The sequence below is a fragment of the Atractosteus spatula genome, chromosome 17, assembly GCF_055471065.1.
Source record: "Atractosteus spatula isolate fAtrSpa1 chromosome 17, fAtrSpa1.hap1, whole genome shotgun sequence".
Classification (NCBI taxonomy): domain Eukaryota; kingdom Metazoa; phylum Chordata; class Actinopteri; order Semionotiformes; family Lepisosteidae; genus Atractosteus; species Atractosteus spatula.
In genome coordinates, this window is record NC_142722.1 from 15,533,233 (window position 1) to 15,550,444 (window position 17,212).

General features: G+C 39.9%; 1 protein-coding gene across 1 annotated transcript in view; it reads left to right on the forward strand.

Annotated features, from left to right (window-relative positions):
* Nucleotides 1–17,212, forward strand: part of pitpnb (phosphatidylinositol transfer protein, beta) — a 76,788-nt gene that overhangs the window by 11,254 nt on the left and 48,322 nt on the right. The window contains exons 2-3 of the mRNA XM_088936164.1: nt 4,631–4,661; nt 12,128–12,273. Of these exons, the coding sequence (XP_088792290.1) occupies nt 4,631–4,661; nt 12,128–12,273 (177 nt within the window). The remainder of the gene's footprint in view (nt 1–4,630; nt 4,662–12,127; nt 12,274–17,212) is intronic.

The window sequence follows — 17,212 nt, forward strand, 5'->3', positions numbered from 1 at the left end:
GACCAAATATGACGGGTAAATTCATGATTAGTAGTCGCCCTCCTTGTCAATGACTAATGTTAAAGACGCAGACTAACTGTGAATGTGGCCACCATTGGGGGAAAACAACGCAAGCTGTACTGCGTCTCCCTCCTGCTTTCACCAGGTTGCCGGTGCTGTCCTGTGTGATTCTGGCCCATTCCTCTACTAGAGCCCTGTGTAGGGAATCCTAGGCTTTTGTTCTGAGATTCTCATCTTGCCAGAAAGTCACTGTTGCATGAAGAATGAGGCTTTTATATTCTGTCTTGACAACATTCCAGCAGGACAAGTCCACACAAAGGGTAGCAGATGAGGTCCTGGGACTTGGTCAGTGTAAGGGCATTGAGTCAGATTGCCATCAGTTGCTAAATGTGCCATTTTCTACTGTTTAGCACCCTTGCCCAGACTATCATACTGCTGCTTCTCCATCGATTGTGTTTTACCCAACAATTACCATGTGCTCACAGCATGCGCTAAGGTCCATCAGTATGGTCTGCACAAAATCATGATGCTCTCTTGATGAGCTTGATGATTGGTTCCTTTCTTTGTTTTGCTTGACTCATGCAATGAAATCGCTCGAGTGTGTCGTAGTCGGTTATGAATGAAAGATTAATCAAACTGGTACTAAAAACATGACATGAAAAACACGCATAGTGATGTTTCTTGTGATGCTTAGTAAATATTCATTGTCTTGCATGCATACGTTAGCTTCAGTATTCATTTTAGTGCCGTGGAGCAAGTGTAAATGCACATATTTATCTATTTCCTTATTTTGTGTTTTTAGTGTAATGAATTTGAGCTTTTCTTCTGTCTTCAATGTAATGTTTATCTGATATTCCACAGCATAAAGTCAAAGGTAAGAGTATTCAGTCCAAACCAATACATCACTCTCCTGTTGAAAAGTAGTTTGATTCATAACAGAAATTACTGTTCTTAAACCATTAGGTTATATAACAGAACCCTTTCAGCTACAGGAGGAGAGTGTTGTTTTGAAGAGAGCAGTTCCAACTAGGCTTTATGAACTTTAGATGAGGTGCTGGATTAAAATACCAGTAGTTTTTACAGGCTTTTTAAGGTATTTTTTTAGGTGGTTGTACAAGCCTTGGCTTACAAATGCTTTTGATCAGCATGTTGTGAATTCCGTGTCCCTGTACGTCTTCCGACTGCCCAGATCTTGATTGTTCTTTTAACCCCAAGATCAATGGCTGTAACTTGTCCTTTTCTTCCCCTTTGTTATTGCCAATTCTTGTGGGATTTTCTCTAATGTACAGAACTGAGTACCTTCAAGCCCTGTACCTCAAAGCTCAATACTTTCTGGAGTGACCATGTGATGTATGCTCTGGGATGACAGCCTTGAGGTTAGAGATCCATCTTGCAGTGCCATCTTGTTGTTTTTCTTTTCCCAGGTTTCTTACTACTTTTTATTGATGGGCTGTTAAAGATGTTGGGGACTTTTCCTTCACCCTGACCACAGCATTAGTTTGTTTTTTTTTTCTGGGGTGCATTGAACACATGTACAACAGCAATAACAAAAGCCTATTACCAGTATAACTTACGTAATTTACATTTGTTGTCATTGGTTAAAAACATAGCAGGGTCAGATACGATAGTTGGGATAGGTGTAAGCCTTATCCCTAACCTTCGTCTTAATAAGCCCCCAGACCAATGTGTCATGTGGGGATTAAATTATTTCCAGATTGATCTGGTATAATTGTCGATATGCCATAATTAAGACTGTATCAAGGTGCTGTAACAGGTCAGAAAGGGGAAATGTATTTGTATGTTACTGTTTCAAGACCTTGCAAGCAATTGACCAGCCAGGAAGCACAGAAAGACAGACTAACAGAGACTTCTCTTAAACCTTTGCAAGGGAGTTAGGGCATTCTGTGGAGCCTTCTGCACTCTCTAACCTCCCTCTAATGCAACCGCAGTAGTTAAGCACAATAGGAGAATGGATCGCTGCCAAGCTCCTGTGCCAGGAAGCACAAACTGTGACTGCCTGATAAGATCAGTGCGGTGATTTCTTTTCAAAGCCTAAGAGATTGTTGCTCAAATCCTGGGGCTTCGTAGACTTGTGTTCCCGACTGATTTGCTGCCACTAGCTTATTAGCACCTTTGCTGAAGTTGCATTTTCCTCACTATTCTAGGTACTTCGGCTTCTCCATAAAATGCAGCCTCTAGCGTTAATGCTTAAGGATTAACGTGTAAAAGTGAAGAATATTTTCAAGTATTGCCTTGGTTAATCAGCAGGGTGCACACAGACAAACGCGCACACACTCGCGCCAGGGCCATCTTTCCCAGAAGCCAGTTTACCTACCAGTATGTCTGTGGATTAAAGGGGGAAACCCATTCAAACTCCCCACAGATATCACCCCAGCAGTTGAACTCGGTATCCCCAGTATCAGTATAAAGCAGATGGACAAGGCCGGTAAAGGAAAAGAATGACTGGAAATAAATCCCAGCACCCCTGTGCCTATCAGCAGGCTAATCAAATTGCTTAACTCGCTGGGTGCTGGTGCTGCTGGTGGGGACACCCTGTGCCCTTTGTTCCAGTGGAGCTTTTGTTTCATAATTGAGTTTTTTATTGATCTGTTTGCTTATTTAGCCCTTATTTAGAGGTTTTCAGCATTTTAAAAGGTTTGAGGAGGTCTGGAAACAGGTACTTTATATGCAATGGCTGGGATTCAGGTTTGCCTTTTAAGTGTTTTTTGAAGGAGCAGGTGTCTGGTAATTTTTTGGACCTGTGCAGCACTAGGACTGCTTAGCTATTATGTGAGCTTGCTATATGCCTCAGATGGTGACTGAGATGAGGTATCTTTAAGAGAGTGGCATCTCATTAAAAATGTCAGGTCAGATTTTTCCGGAGTTCTTTGTTAAATTTCTTGACACTGTGCATACTATTTCTGAAAACCAAGAACTGAGTGCAGAAAAGTTGAATGGTATGTTCTCTCCATCCTCTTCAGTGTTCCACATGATCAAATCAGAGTCTCTTACTCGGAGAATTCTTTTCAACAGGGTGAGCACCCAGTATATTTTCAATCGTTTTGTCATCTGTTTTGATAGCACAAAATGCCACAGAACTGACATTTGCAGAATGTATACCTCTTAGAGGGGAATTTGACGCAAGGTAACTGATACCTGACGAGCAAAAATGTTGTTCTTTAATGCCTACTAAGCCTATTAATCCCGAAAGCACAAACCACTTGAGAGTGACACAAGGTTTTAGTCATGTATTCTCTGTTTAAATGATCATTAATGTATTTACAGTAACAGGTGTCCTTCCACAGTGAGAAAATAGGTCAGAAGTATTCTCATGTCCTGAAAAACTAAAGGTTCACTTGCTGTAAAGCATGCCGGGGATCCTGCATGAAAGAAATTTCAGGGGTCCCTGTTTTGTGAGAAACGTATACATTTTGAGACAAGACACTAGGTACAATTACAGTGCGTATTATATTTCAGTATTGTCTAAAGGTGCCAGGATCTTCAAAATTGAACTATGGAACATAAAATATGTAGTAGGTGGCATAATTACCTGATCCTAGGACAAATTCCAAGCTTTTAAAATGACAGCACACACGTAAATGAAACACTGATTTTTTCTGTTTATCGAAACTGATTCTACATGACCATGTGATATGGTGATACTACAGTCCAAATTTATGATGCTCAGAAAATGAAATAATATTTGAACAAGAGTTTTTTTTTTGCTGTTGCTTTTGTGCTGTGCAGTTATCCACTTGAATTTTTTGTTAATATATTTCCCAGACCGCCTCCTCAGATAGGATCAGTTGTTCACTGAGATTAACAGCAGGAATTGTTTTTGCCAAAGACAGGACTTTGGTACTTCTCAAAAGTCTTCTGCTTGCAGCAACCGTTTCGCAGCCCTGTTTTTATATACCGCAAATTAGGGGGATTTCACAAAACAGCAAGAATGTTGCTCCATGTAGAACTACACCCTGTTTTATTGGTAATAACCAATACCCTGTCTTACTGGATTAGAGCCTACTTTCTGTTACCACTGACATGCTGGCTTGGCTTGATGTACAACAGCAGGCCTAACTGCTACACTCCTGGAATGTAAATGCTGAAGGAGGCTCCTGTTGCTTCTCTCCCTTAAGTCCGATATTTTATTTGACAACAATCGGCATTGGTTTTTATTTTAATTCTGTTAGCCTGGTTAAGCCTCAGGAGCACTTGTTTGTGGGTTTGCCGACAGTGACCCTCCTGTGCTCAACTGCAGAAAACCCTTGTCTTCACAAATGAAGTTTCTTCTGTCCCAGTGACTGTGGTTGTGTGAGGCCAGCTGGCCACACTTAACACATTTCATTGGTTGTTTACAAAAGTATGCAGGTGGGGGACTTAAACTTGTTGCTGGATTTAGTAGATTTTTCTTTAGTTAATAACTTGTACCAAATAGAAGAATAATAAACAGATTAAAAATGGTCACTATTTTAAATTAAGCAAAAAGTGGTCATTGAGCTGACTCATCAGCCAGGAATGCAGGCCTAGCTTGCTGTAAAGTAATGGAGGCAAGCTAAAGTAAAATCATTCAGCAGTTCCGCATGTTCTTTTTGTTTTGATATTTGACCTTCTCCTTTCTTTTCTCTTTCAGTCGTGTGGTCTTACCCTGCTCGGTGGAAGAGGTAAGTATTTTTTAATCCCCAATGTCATCATTGCTTCTTTTTATAATGTTCAACTTTAACATTTCAAGAGACCCTATTTCCTGCAGATTTAAAGTGCAATAAATGCTGCTCGACAAATGCTTAATAGAGAGAGTGTCTTTATGATCCCCAGGGGGAGGCGAGTTGTTGTTTTGCTTAAGTATATTCCAATTCAAGACGCATAACCTGAGTAAGGATGCATTGCTTTCTTTTGGTCTGTCTGCATCGTGCTGGGAACATGAACAGGTAAGTTTTAAGACTGTCTTGAGCTTTTTTTGGAAGTCTACGGAAGCAGGGTGGTCGATAGATCTGACACAGATCCGGAGTAGACTTTCTGTGGTGTCACTGTTCACAGCATAACAAGCCCTTAACCATGTTATGTACAGGTTCCTTCACACAGACGTAGTAAATCCCTAGGCTGCTGTTAAGAACCCCAAGGTTCCCTACTGTTGAAGTAAACAACCTCAGGAGTTGGTTACTTGTGCCTATCATTACCTGTGAGCTTATTGAGAGATTCATGTAATTATTCTTTCTCTTGTCCCTTGTAGAGAAATGTCTTGATTTGGAGATTGCTGTAAAAAGCTAAACAGGGTTTTGAAACAATCTCTTCGTTTCAGGAAGCACCCTGAGATTGTAATTTTTCTCATCATAAGGCAGCACACGATAGATCTGTCTGAATCTGTACATCCCACATCCCTTTCCTTTCATGGCTTATCTGCTATAAGTGACTGAAAGGACATATTACATGCAAATGTTTTAGTAGCTTGCTGTGGGCTCTCTAAGGGCAAGTCTTTTTAATGTTTGTTTTTTTATGGAGCAGTTCTTTTTACCTATCTCTTAGGTTTGACTGCCAGTTTTTTAGCAACATTTTATCTTATTTCACTCCATATAAGGGCAGAAATTGTGACCTAACGTTTAAGAGCCTGTGGTGCTTCTGCAAGATTCACTAAAAACAACCTGCTACAAAGTCGGCAGAATAGTTCGTGAAACCTGATAAAGCAGATTTTTAATACTGCTCACATCACGAGTGCTGTAATAAAGTTTTGCATGTCATTCTTTTAAGGAAAGGTCATTGCCAGCTGAGTGCCATTACAATGCAATGACAACGAGGGCAAGACACAATTACCTGCTGTATTTTTTAATGGATACAAGATACCATTTACTGTGTGTTTTTTTCTATGCAATAGATGTTCTGTGAATCAGATTTTTTTCTTGTGTCATTTCAATTCTGTATTTCCAAAGGATTTGCAAAACCTAGGAAATGAAACAGATTTGAGCGAGAAAATGCAATACTGATTTGGTGTCAAGCTTGCACTGAGGTGCTTAAATTCACTGGAGGGTTGTTTCCGGTGCTGTTCCAGTTATTCTGGGTGAACAGGCTTTATTAATTTAATGAAAAACAAAACATGTGACAGTGTTGGACTCTTTTGATGATGAATATTCATAAAAAAATTACCCTGGTTTTAAATTTAACACCTGTTTTTCTTACGTTATGAGAAAACCAAGCCACAAGGTGACAGATCTTTCAGGATATGAATTAAAATGTTTTTTACTTTATTTTTTTTCCAAAAGTGTGGTAATATTAATGTCGTAAACTATGAGTATCGCTAGAATTATGGCTTTTTTCTTGATTTTTGATTTTTTTTTAATAGAAACTCATATTACTAATTATATACTGAGTCTCTTGTTTATTCATTGGGATGAGGATGATTATCTTCCATGAATCCAAAGGTGACTGATAAGACCAATACAGGATCCGTACTCTAGCAGGTTAAGCAGTTGTTATTTCGAAAGTTGGTTTTCTATCCGGGAGTGTCAAAGAGTGCACCATGAAAAGATTGTACAGTACACAACCACTTCATCAGGCCGGTTTCCTTTCCAGATATGCTTCCTCCATCTGGTTAAGTCAAGAACCATAATCTCGCAGGAGCTAGCTGATAATGTTTATTTATTCTGCTTTTCTTCTACATCATCTTTGAGGCTCTTTAGCTGTCCAGGAGAAGCATGCTTTGTTTTCAGATGCTTCTTTAAGGACACTAAGCTTTCCGTTCTGCTTGGTAAAAGGAGACCATACCTGCTGATTATCCAAGGAAAATCGGAGACAGGCCATAGGCTGTGCTGTAATTGTCTGGGACAGATGAGAAATGAGTGCAGCAGACATTATTGATCCGTGAAGAGATCTAGTACACAAGCCTGACATAGTCTGCCTACTTTGGTATTCTTCATCTATGGTTCTGCCTCCTGTTTGAATTGCCTTTGCCAGGTTTTATCTGGGTTGAGTTCTGTGTCATTTGTTAAAATGAGTTACAATAGCTGGTTAAAAGGTGAAGGCCAGAGAAATCAAGTTGCAGGTCTTGTAGGGGGCTTTAATGGTTGTGTGTGGACAAGTTGTTTAGGAGAAGATGTCTCCAGTTCCCAAATTCTACTGTTGAAAACTACCAGGACTTCTAAATATTAGTTAAGAAATCAAATCAGCAGAGAATCGAAAATAAGCTGTACTAGCTCTAAAAAGGCTGTGTCTGAATGCAGTTTAAATTTTATGTGATTTAGAACAGTGGTTTTAAAACTGTATAGATTACACACCCTTCCTTTTCTGTATAATGTATACACCCCCAAACATGTCCAAATGTCAGCTATAGCAGGAAGTATCTTACGGTGCTCCTATTCCAGGCAGAGAAAGTGTTAGTTACATTTCTTTAAACAGTGTCTATCAAACGTGTTCACCCCCCTTGAACTTTTTCACATTTTATTGTTATCAAATGGGAATCATAATGTATTTAACTTGGATTTTTTACCATTGATCGACACAACACTCTATAATATGAAAGTAAACGCAAACTTTTATAGATCCTATTGTTCCTGTAGTAGTCACTGAAATCCTTGTTTGTAGCTTGTATGATCTTTGCTCATTTGTTTGCTAACACAGCTCTTTGACATTTATTTAAATATACTATATAAACAGTGCTGTACAAAACAATAAATCAAACGGATTTGTTAAGTGGTTTAGTTTATCATAGAACAACAGTGTAACCACTCCTGATGGTCTGCCTCACCCAGGTGCTAGCTGTGTAGTGTAGTGAGCAGTGCGTTAGGTAGTATTTGAATGACAATATATGTGTGAGCCGTGTTGGGGGAGGTAGTGTCTATTCAACTTGTGAAAGCACACGTGCAGGGTGAGTGGCAGAGGGGGTCACACTGTGTCTTAGGGCCACTGGGTTGATCATTCTGGGATCTCTGATCTTCTAGTGAAATATCCTGGTCCAGTTAGAGTTTCACATCTGGTTGGGCAGGTGCTGTAGAGAGACGGGAGTAGCCCAAGTCTTGGTCATGGTAAATGATGCTCAGTGCCAGCCGAAGTTACAAACAAGAAAATGTAGAGCATTTAAATGTACTCCATGAATGATACTTATGAGGCATGAGGCATGTAAGTAGAGTACTTCCTTGCTGGTTAAAATGTCTGATAATCAATATGTTTTTCCCCACAATTCCAACAAGTCCAGTAAAATTGCTTCAGAAAACTGATTAGCTGTTTAGTGCAAGCCTTATAATGGCCTGAGTTATTCTTGAATAATTTAGAAATAGCTGTATTTCAGTCCTCCAGCACCAAGAACTGGACCACCAATAATCTCTTTTAAAGCCACTCTGATTAAACCATACCATGGTCTTATTGCAGTACCTTAATCATCTCAGTTGGTTATTTAATTGCTGCAAATACGTAGTTAATACAAAGCATGTAGATTAACAGCAATCTTGTCTGTTGGCATATAATCCATTCTCCTTGGATGGTATTTAAAAACTTATTTCACGGTTGCAACAAGCTTGTTTGCTTGCAGGAATTCATGCGCTCCTATATTACTCACAAGGTCAGCTATGTGGAAATTACATGTCAGGTGTAATTTGGCAACAGCCTTCATATAAGATCGTTGTATACCCTGATCATGTAACAGGCAATATCCGGTGTCCTGTGCCTCCAATGTGTAATTCTCACAGTACAGATGATTGAGACAGTTTAGCTCCGTTCACAACAGTCGTTTAACTGGTAAAAGTAGATTCTGTTAACGGAATATGCCACACGGGTTGAAAGAGCTGAACCATTTTAGTCTTAAACACAGAAGATTGGGAGAGGTTGTGTGAAAGTTTGATGCTCGTTTCATTTCTTTGACAGTCATTCAACCCCAAATATCCCTGTGTGAAAAAGGTAATGCCTGCTAGTTCAGTCAGTTCAACTCGAGGGCCAGCTGTGTGAGTACTTTATTATGAAATCAGGCCTGATTTGTGCCTGGCCTGCTCTATATAAAACTCTCAGTCTTTGGGTCTCGTCATCACAGCAGAGCTCCTGCCGCACAGAATCTAAAAGCACATAATGCCCCGCACTAGGGTCCACATAAAGCTTGGATAACATTCAGTGGTGAAAATATGCAAAAATTCAGAAAACCTGAAAGGGGGTGAATACTCATGGAACTGTAGAACACATTAGCAAGCTGTTTTAAATTAAAAAACAAACATGATTTAAAGGCAGAGGTGTCCAGAATGAATGCCACCTGAAAAGGAGTTTCAAACCTGCTCTGTACAGATGAGATTTCTAAGGTTTTCTGCCGTGTTGAGTAGGTGATTTGTTGTAATGTAGGTTACTGATTTCCCAGGAAAGGATTTTCTAAAGAAAACGAGATGCTTTGGCTTCGGAAAGTGGGTGGGGACCCCCAGGATACCCCAAGAGTGTTTTTTGCACTCCTCATGTTACGCCCACCAGCATGTCCTGTATGTCAGAGAGAACGGTGGAATTTTTCACACAGGATGTTCATTTTATATTCATTTTTTTTTGTGAGGCACATGCTGCCAAATGTGCTTCCTTTTTCTGAATGTGTCTCCCTTCCAGGTGGCATTTGTCCACAAACAGTGAGACCACAGTACTGTACTCAGTTAATTATCTTTGTCTTAGTAATAAAGCCAATATTAGCTTAGGTTAGTGGTTAACATGCAATCTAGCTCTCCACACAAGACTGGGATGCTTTACTTTTCAAGGTAAACATAGTTGCTATGGAAGTCCTTCTGCAAAATTTGTTTTCTTAGTGTTGTAAGAATTAGTCAGAACAGTGTAGCCTATTTTTAACTTGATTGATAAGGGTGTAGACTCCAGAGGGACCCTGGAATTTTGTAGAAAATGGTAACAGGAGCTTTCTGCCTGCTGCCCAGACTCCATTACTGCAGTACAATTGCTGCTGCTTAAATAACTTTATTTCTCGGCAGCACCACTGGCCGTTACAGAACTACAGAAGCAGTGCGAGGTTAATATTCTTTTAGTTCTCGTCTTAAAACTGTGCTATTTTAGAGTGGCGAGCTTCTAACAAATTTACCGCTGTTTTTATTGGATATGGCAACACCCAACAACTCTTTTTTTTCCCCACCCATAAGAGAAATCACGATGATGATGGAGAACAAATTGCAGTTGGTCGTGACGACATCCATTGTGCTCATGGCTGAAATCTGTCTCGTTCCATTTTTTAAGATGCCCTTTTTGCAGTCTGGGTTCTGTGCCATAGTGAGCAGGCTTAATATTGCCCAGCATCCTTCCACAGAGAGACCCATAATATCAAAGGAAACACAACAGTGTTTTGTAGTTATGGCAAAGATAACCTTGCATTACTCGAAGACCATTCTGTCCATCTAGTTTGGTAGTCGGTAGCTAGTTGTTTCATGGATGTAATCAATCTGTTTTTTGAAAGAACCCAGGGTAATAAGAGCCAAAGACTTTTCATTTCATGGATGTTATCCCTTTTTACTCATGAATGTATTTTTTGTCTCCAGCCATCGGAGGGTTAATATTCCTGTTTCCTCGCTCGACCAAAACAGCATTTTTATTTTTAGCATGAAAGCTGCTTGTTCCCTGAGTAGTGCACCGTCACAAGAACCCTCCAAGGGTGAGAGAGAGGAGTGAGAGGGAAATTGCAAGGTGTTGAATTGGCAGAAATAGCTTATCTGTAAAACTGTTGTGCTCAGAAAAAAACCCCAAAATCTTAGTAAGCAATGAAGTCCAATAGAAGCTGCAGCTTTGTATTGGAGTGTTCTCAGTTGCTTTTCAGTTTTTCAGAAATTTACAGAAGTTCTTAGGACCAAAACCAGTCTGTAGTATAAAATTCCGATATAGCCTGGCAATGTGGACATACCATGCGTGATTGAAGGGGTGAAGGATACTTGATTGACTGCTGCTACAGTCTAGGATACTAGTCTTCTCCACAGCTAGGACAGAGATGAGTTAGTGACCCTTTTGCTTGATGTCATGTAACACCAATGCCCTGTCTTGCTTGGTGGCCTCAGTACATCGCGGCAGTCTGACCATGGCGAGGCTGTGCCCTTCTCAGTCCTGGCTGCTGGTGGAGGCTCATTTACCACACTCGCTCCTGCCAGGTACCTGCGGACAGTGGTGAGGGGGTGGAAAGAGCTGTAATGACATGCGTTTTTTTAACGGAGTACAAGGACTGAAACAAACGGACGGCTTTGTGCTGCAGGATTGATGTTCTAAACAGAACAAAAGGTTGGTTGTTTGTCCAGCAGCGGCCAGAAACTTGAAATCCCATTCAGCTGTGCTGGATCTGCGGTACGTGCCTTCCCTGTGACAATGCAGAGCCTTGTAAGTGGCCCAGCAAGCACATTTTCATAGGGCTTTTAATCAGATTATTGTTGTAAATATCTTAAAGCATTATTTTCAGAAGCTGGTTTACATATTCATGTTTATGGATCAATATATACTGCTCAGCCCTTGCAGGGCACCAGACGTTTTTCATGTTCTGCACATTGATTAGTTGACAGTTAATACTGGCATGGGCTTCTCTTCCACCACTTCCAGAACAACAATTAAATGTATTAATAAATTGCCCACACTGGTAATCCATTTTATGATCTTGTAGGATATAGAAAAGCCTATCTATATTTCTAAAAAATAGTTGGAATCTGTATTTTATTATATACTTGCCAAATTATGGAATCAACAATTATTTTAATCCTTTCTCTCTGGTAATGACTCCTGCACCCTCTTGTGAATGGTGGAGACACATGGAAATGCGCTTTTTAACACCTGCAGACCGATTTGTCATTAGATGCAGGCAAGCTCCACAGTGCCTGTCAGGATAATTAACATCTGCTGAGAAACTAGTGGCTTGTCTCTCACTGATCACTGATGTCACTTCAAGCCTTTTTCTTCCTGCTCAGTTGCGGTTTTGCCGGAAAAGAGAGCTGAGAAAGTGCTTGCCGGTTAATTGCAGTCCTGTGCCGGCGACGTATGCGCACCACTGCCTGCGGAATCCTGACCACCGTGGCGTCGGGTCACGGAGCTCACCCTGTGCTCCGTACACTTCCCTTGTGTGACTTGGGTGTTTTGTGGAAAAACCCAGGTTTGAAAAATAGTTGGCCCGAGCTGGCACATAAACGTGTCCCCTTTCTCTGTCTGGCAGTATCAAGTTGGGCAGCTCTTCTCGGTGGCAGAAGCGAGTAAAAATGAGACGGGTGGCGGTGAGGGCATCGAGGTCCTGAAGAACGAACCCTACGAGAAGGAAGGCGAGAAGGGCCAGTACACACACAAAATATACCACCTAAAGAGGTAAGTCAGAGGTGCCTCTGTGGGCCTCATCCTTTGAAGGACATGACAGCTTGAAGGCTTTAAAATAACCCTTTTCTTGTTTGCCTGCTGTTCCTGAAATTCTGGTATACTAGGATCGCGTTCATTATGTTTGAGGTATCTTGACAATTTCTTTTCGGGCGCCTCAGAAATTAAAAATCACTCTCTTCTAAAGCAAGCCAGGTGGGGAAATTTCCATAATGTAATATTTATACTGTCACTATGCATATACAGTATATCTCGAACAGCACCAAACATTTTAATGCGTCTTTTTCAGCTTATGGTGATTAAATATGTTTGTAATGGACTCCGGGTCCTGGAAATCTCGGTCTGGAGTGTGGGTTGCATGACAGGCGTGTGTGAACGCTGCCCTTTAGGAAGATAATGCCTGACGTGGGTGATGACTCAGTAATGGAGGAGTGAGTCAGTTGGAAACTGGAACATGAGAGAGGAGGGAGGAATCTCACTGATGTCTGAATCATCCTTCTCTGCAGCTTTCAGGACCTCAGCCTTCCAGAGCCGCAGACCCTGGTTAGAGATGTGATAAAAGCAATTATATTTCCTCTCTGATGTCACCCATTACGTCCACCCACCTTATCTTCACTCCATTTTCCTGGAAGAAATTGAATTGGCTTTATGAAATGGCTAGGTGCCTATCTGAAGAAAAAAATGAAATCAATAAAATGTTTCGGCTTTCTGTGCAAAATATTATATTAAAGCAGGAAAGAATTGATCAATGTGAATTTCTTCACAAAAGACAAAGAAATGTTGTATTTCAAGAAGAGCCGTGCTTTCAGATGTGAATGTTGTAGAAATTGCCCTCTGAGTTTAGCAGGCAGATGGAGAAGAGTCATGGGTCAGATGCTGCTGCTGTACCGTTGAGCAGGATACTTCACTCGGAGAGCTCCGGCATGATTCCCGATATAAATGGCTACTTTCCTGGTAGGCACTGTAAATGAGAATTTGTTGACTTACAGTACCTTGCAAAAGCATTTGGAGCCTTCCTGTAATGTCCCGGTTTTTTAATCGACAAAGTGATGCATACACATTTTTTAACTTTAATATTCACCCTAGCATATCTGCTTTCTTGTTCTCGAGTCACTCCAGGGTGGCTTTGGCCTTGTAGTTTGGGTCATTGTCCTACTAAAAGGTGAATTTCTTTCCCAGTTTTAGGTCTAGAGCCTGCTAAAGCACATTTTCTAAAAATTTCTAAAAGGTCTAAAATGTTTCCTTTTCTTTGCTGTATCCATTTACCCCTCAGTTGTGATGAGTACAAATGTATGATTTAGCTTCTGATTTGCTAAAGGCTAATTTTGATTTAGCCAGTGGCATTCCTTTATCCCTGTTCTGCAAGAGGTGACAGCACTTTGTGCATGCTGAGCTGTGTGCTTTGTTTCCCGAGTTTAAAAACTAGCCCTGTGAAGTGACACTCTGGAGTGAGGCAGGAAACAATCCTCTCATGATTCATATTGTCTGAAAGTATTAATAAAGTTGTTAACTTAAATACCTCATTAGAGCACAGTGCGCACTAGATATGTTATGTTCCTGTTAATGTCTGAATGTCTTGCTGTTCTTGACGTGAAATTTGTAAACATGAAGGAAAAGAGAAAGCCAGGTTTTTATCAGAGGATTACATTTTGTTTTTGACGTAGTTTTACATCACAGAGCCGATCAGTTTTTACTATGGTTTGTGTCAGTTTTAATGGGTGTAAAACAAAGTACAGTGCCACCTTGTGTCCAGTGAAGGATATGGGAAAGTATGCCAACATAGGAAATAAGTGAAGCTTTTAGTTTAAAATCTTCTCTGTACAAGAACCCATGTGTGCATTCATTCATACTTTACATTAACAGAAGTCATAAATAGTACTACTGTTGCAGCAGTCTTTAGTCATAGGCCCATACAATGGTGGCACCAATCAAACCATAATTTTATTGGGCTTCATGTTCCTAGGAGAGTCTAAAGAACATTTATGACCCTGTTACCACAGTGACTTTAGCAGCGTTTTTCTATTCACTGAAATACCTGCTGTCAGATGGTCGGTCAGTGGTGCACAGGAGACTGCCATGACTTGACTTCAAGCTGTGAGCTTCTGGCTTTCACTATGGTCTTGCACCAGCTCGGCTCTCATGAGATGTGGCAGTTCTCTCCCAAGACTTGAAGGTTCACTGTTGTTTATAGCAGTGGACACAAACATATTACTGTAGGCACGAATCCAACATTCATTGCTCTAGCTACAGCAAATTGAGAATGGGCACACAGAGAGGTGATAGGCGAAGGGTGAAGAAAGAAATTATAGTGCAGCTGCGTAATGATTTTGTGCACTTGAGGAAACGAGAAGAGCGACTGGAGGCTGATTCAATAACGCCTAGATGTCTGATATTACCGATTTTGGCCCCTTCTTTGCTGTTGGGAGATGCAGAGTGCACCGCTCTGTGAGGTGCTAGCTCAGTGTGATGGGCAGACTGATGTTTCGGCAGAGGAGGCGCAACTGCACATCTCTTACAGGAGCGTTTGATGCACTTCTGTTGTCAACCTGTGCAATGCATACTGTAATTCCAGAGTGGAAATACTCGGATCGAATAACATTGTGTAGAACAAGGCTGGTAGGAAACACGCAGAGCTTCATATCTGTTTAATTACAGATTCTAGAAAAAGGCATGACTGTGAAGAAGACGGGCTTACTGTGGGAGCTTGCCGTTGTGTTTTTACACTGTAAAACAAGTCCTTGCTTGCTGTACCTTCCAGCGATTCTTCCTCCTGCTCTGCTGATGAGATGTTGGTGGCAAATGTGTCCTTTTTTTCCCTGGACACAATGCTTTTACAGTGCTGAGGAATCATAGTGACGTTTCCAGGGGGATTGCTACTAGCCAAAGTTTAATATATGTTACAAGAATTTAAAAACCGTAATATGATCTTTGTTATATAAACACTCTCCTAAGTTTAACAAAGCGTCAATATGCCATATCAATATTTCAATTTACACCTTTAAAACTGTAGTGCAGTTTAGAGTCTTGTGCCAGGTGGAGCAGTTTGTTGGTGTCTTCTGCTCTAAACAGTTTTATTCATTTTTAAGAGATCTAATATTATAACATTGTTAAAATAACTAAACAAAACATTACACAATATGCAGCATAAAGGGTTACATTATAGACAAGACCTACCTTATACAGCCTCAGAAGCGCTGAATGCTACTACAATAATTAATTTTACCTGGTCCAAATATTTGTTAATTTAAACTTTTTAAAATGCATATATTGTGGATAAATGTATATGTTTTCAGTATGCATTTCATTCCATTGGTATGCTGTAAAGAACAATCTGTTTCCATGTGTACCTGTCTATCTTAAGAGCAAAATGTTCTGCATGCCAGTGTTGAAGGATTTACTGATCTAGACATATTTCCTCTTCTTAGAAGAACTTTTATGTCCACTTAATTGGTCAATAATTACATATTGAGTTAAATAAGTTTATTACAACTAATTGATTTATCTGAAACAGATTAAGGATTACTGAAAAATCTAAGTATTCCTAAATTCACCTCTTTCTCACAATACTATTTGTACTGTAATATTTATTAATTACTAATTTATTTGGATGATGGTTACATCTTAACTCTTCAATACTGATATATATTGTAAGTGACTCACCCACAAGACTCTGCATTGTCAGTGACAGCCTCCATCCAGAACTCTGTGTGGCTATTTTCTTTTTTAAACTGTTTAGTCCAGCCCTTGAATTCAGCCTCTTCATTTTTAAAATATTTGTATGCCTTGTAGTCAAATAACAGATAGCTGAATCCATGAGTGACTTCTTTTTTTTTGCCTTCCCCTACTCAGTAATTGCTCATCTTCCCTTTGGTAAGAAGCTGGGGAAAGAGTTTCTGTCCTCCTGAAATAAAAAAACACAAATTTCTGAGATTTGAAATTACAGAGTTATGCCTCAGACCATACTGTAACATGCCAAAAGTGCCCTTAAATGAAGCTGCCACTCGAATGGTGTGAAGATTGCAGACATTATGCAAGAAATGGTTTCTCCTGGGGTATCTGCTCCCAGCCACTGATGAACTTTCCCTCTGGCTTACCTGAGAAAAAACTGATGTCCGCTGTGTCCTGTCTCCTCAGCCCTGGAGGGGTAAATGTTCAATTTTAGGGAGCCTAGCCTATGTTAATCATGCATTTCACCTCAAGAGAAGGCAACTTAATATTTACCACAGAAGGATGTGTAGGTAAGGATAGCATTACAGTGCTTTTTGGATCTTTTATCTTATTTTTTTACAATTGCTATCAACACAGTCAGTGAACATTGTTCCTGACCCCCTTTTTATTGTAAAATATAAAACCCAAACATCTGTCATAAGCAATTGATCTACCCCTGTAGGGAATCATTGATATTTCTTAATTTGAAAACTATTAATTTGTACTATTTATTTTTATGTTTTATTTGTCCATTTTACCAAGCTTTTCTGTGTGTTGTTAGTATTTTAATCTTTTTTTTTAAAAATCACTAAATTATACAAAACAGGAACACATATTGTAATCAATTTGCCTACTGTTATTGAGGAGAAAATCAGAAATACTGGACTTTACAGACAACATTCCAATTGTCAGATTTCAGATTTTGTCCAATAAATTCAAAGTCTGTTAAACTGAGGGTTTGCTATATTTCATAAGATGACCATCTACTTTTCTACTTGATGTATATGGTCTAATATGCCAACATGTCTTCCTTTATTTCAAAATGTGTTACTTGCAGTGTGAATCAATGAAGATTTAAATAGAAAGACTAAGTGGTATTTGAATTGTAGTGGTGGTTTAAGATGTATTTGGATCATTAACTAAAATGGAAGCAGTCTTACAAATAGCTAAAGTTTTTTTGTATAGCTTTCTGCTGGAATGCATGTCATGCTTATTAATTCCCTTT